Source organism: Vigna radiata, unplaced genomic scaffold (assembly GCF_000741045.1).
Source record: "Vigna radiata var. radiata cultivar VC1973A unplaced genomic scaffold, Vradiata_ver6 scaffold_111, whole genome shotgun sequence".
NCBI classification, from domain to species: domain Eukaryota; kingdom Viridiplantae; phylum Streptophyta; class Magnoliopsida; order Fabales; family Fabaceae; genus Vigna; species Vigna radiata.
This window is the reverse complement of record NW_014543596.1, coordinates 1,175,039-1,176,645: the sequence shown is the minus strand read 5'-3', so window position 1 is coordinate 1,176,645 and position 1,607 is coordinate 1,175,039. Positions and strand designations below refer to the sequence as shown.

Sequence of the window (1,607 nt, the reverse complement as noted above, 5' to 3'; positions counted from 1 at the left end):
TTCGCCGAGGGATCGGGTTAAGGGTAGGTCAAGAAAGTTTGCATAACAATTAGATAATCAAGCACATTAAACAAGAGGAGTAGATAAGAGGGAGCATATTAGATGAAATTGTCAACCCCCAACAACTTCATTCATCCATAGTCTTTTTCGTCAATTGAATCAAACACATTGCATGTTTATTTTCTGTCTTTGTATCCACAACAATTAATCTTTTTCTACAAGTCTTACGATTTTAATTCACACGAACGATAAGGCCTTTCGAGTCTCTTGGGAAGAACGATATCGGGCTTTACTGATTATATTACTTGAACGATCTGGTACACTTGCCAGTGAGTCAACATTGAACACTAAATTTTAAATGTTTGTCTCCTTGTTATTCATATTTTAATGACTTTTACATGTTAGGTTGACTGGATTGGGCAGAAAAAATCAAATAGATTCTGGTGAGAATCATGTCTTCTTTCCATTAATCATAGGTTGTAAGACAAAAACTAAGGCTTGCAATTACTAAAACTGATATGGCTATGTATGAACGGCTAAGGTTGTTGGAGTTAAGCAGATTGTGTTTGTGGGATCTATGGGTGGAACTGATGTTAATCATCCTGTGAACAAAATGTGCAAAGGGAATACATTGGTTAGTTATGAATGATTTCTTTACATTTGAACTATCTCCTTCCACAACACTTTGTGGCCTTGATTTTACATGATTAGTGTTTGAAATTCATCTTAACACAAATGCTCATTTGGAAAATGGATAATACCTTTTGTTTCCTCTGGATTCTTCTACCATTCCTCCTTTGATAGAAAGAATGTAGTTTTTGTACTGATTTTAGGTTTGGAAAAAGGTTTGCAAAAGGAAGGCTGAGCAATATCTGGCTGATTCTAGCATCCCATATACAAGTATAAGGTAGACCAATGGTACTTGAGAGAATTTAATGGAATATACATTACCAATAAGAGTTCAACTTTATAAAAATTAATATCATTTTCAATTCAAAATCTTAAAACAATGAATTTATAGGTTCTTTATTTTATATATTGTTTAACTTTTTCATTTTATAACCAACATGTGACTTAAACTCACGTTTGAATCTCCAACAAATTCTTTTTAAAGTCAGGAAGTTTTTCCAATAATGCCTTCTGTCATACATGCAAAATCATTTATGTTCTGCGATTTATAGATAAAGTATGAAGTTTTTACTCCCTTCACTCACAAAAGTCTAAAACAATAGTATGGGAACAAGGGTATCATTAATGAACATGATTAGTTCATCTTTTTCCTAGCCTTTTTATAGAGTCAGTTTTGAAAACGAAGAAGGAGGTCTTCAAGAACTGATTACAGGGAAGGATGATGAGATTCTGAAGATTGAAACCAAAACCATACATAGAGCTGATGTTGCAGAAGCCTGCATTCAGGTACCAGTTTCAAACACACTCTTCCTACTTCAAAATAGTTCTACCTTTTTTAACTCTTGCACCACTCATCAGGCACTAAATTATGAGAGGCTAAATTCAAGGCATTTGACTTGGCATCTAAACCTGAGGGAGCTGGTTCACCAACAAAGGACTTCAGGGCTTTATTTTCCCTAATCATTACTCTTTTTTGA

General features: G+C 34.0%; 1 protein-coding gene across 1 annotated transcript in view; it reads left to right on the top strand.

Annotated features, from left to right (window-relative positions):
• The window catches only part of LOC106754534 (uncharacterized protein At2g37660, chloroplastic-like), a 5,305-nt gene extending 3,698 nt beyond the window's left edge, over nt 1–1,607 (top strand). The window contains exons 2-6 of the mRNA XM_022777974.1: nt 406–440; nt 534–634; nt 846–907; nt 1,296–1,453; nt 1,504–1,607. Coding sequence (XP_022633695.1) covers nt 406–440; nt 534–634; nt 846–907; nt 1,296–1,453; nt 1,504–1,607 — 460 coding nt within the window. The remainder of the gene's footprint in view (nt 1–405; nt 441–533; nt 635–845; nt 908–1,295; nt 1,454–1,503) is intronic.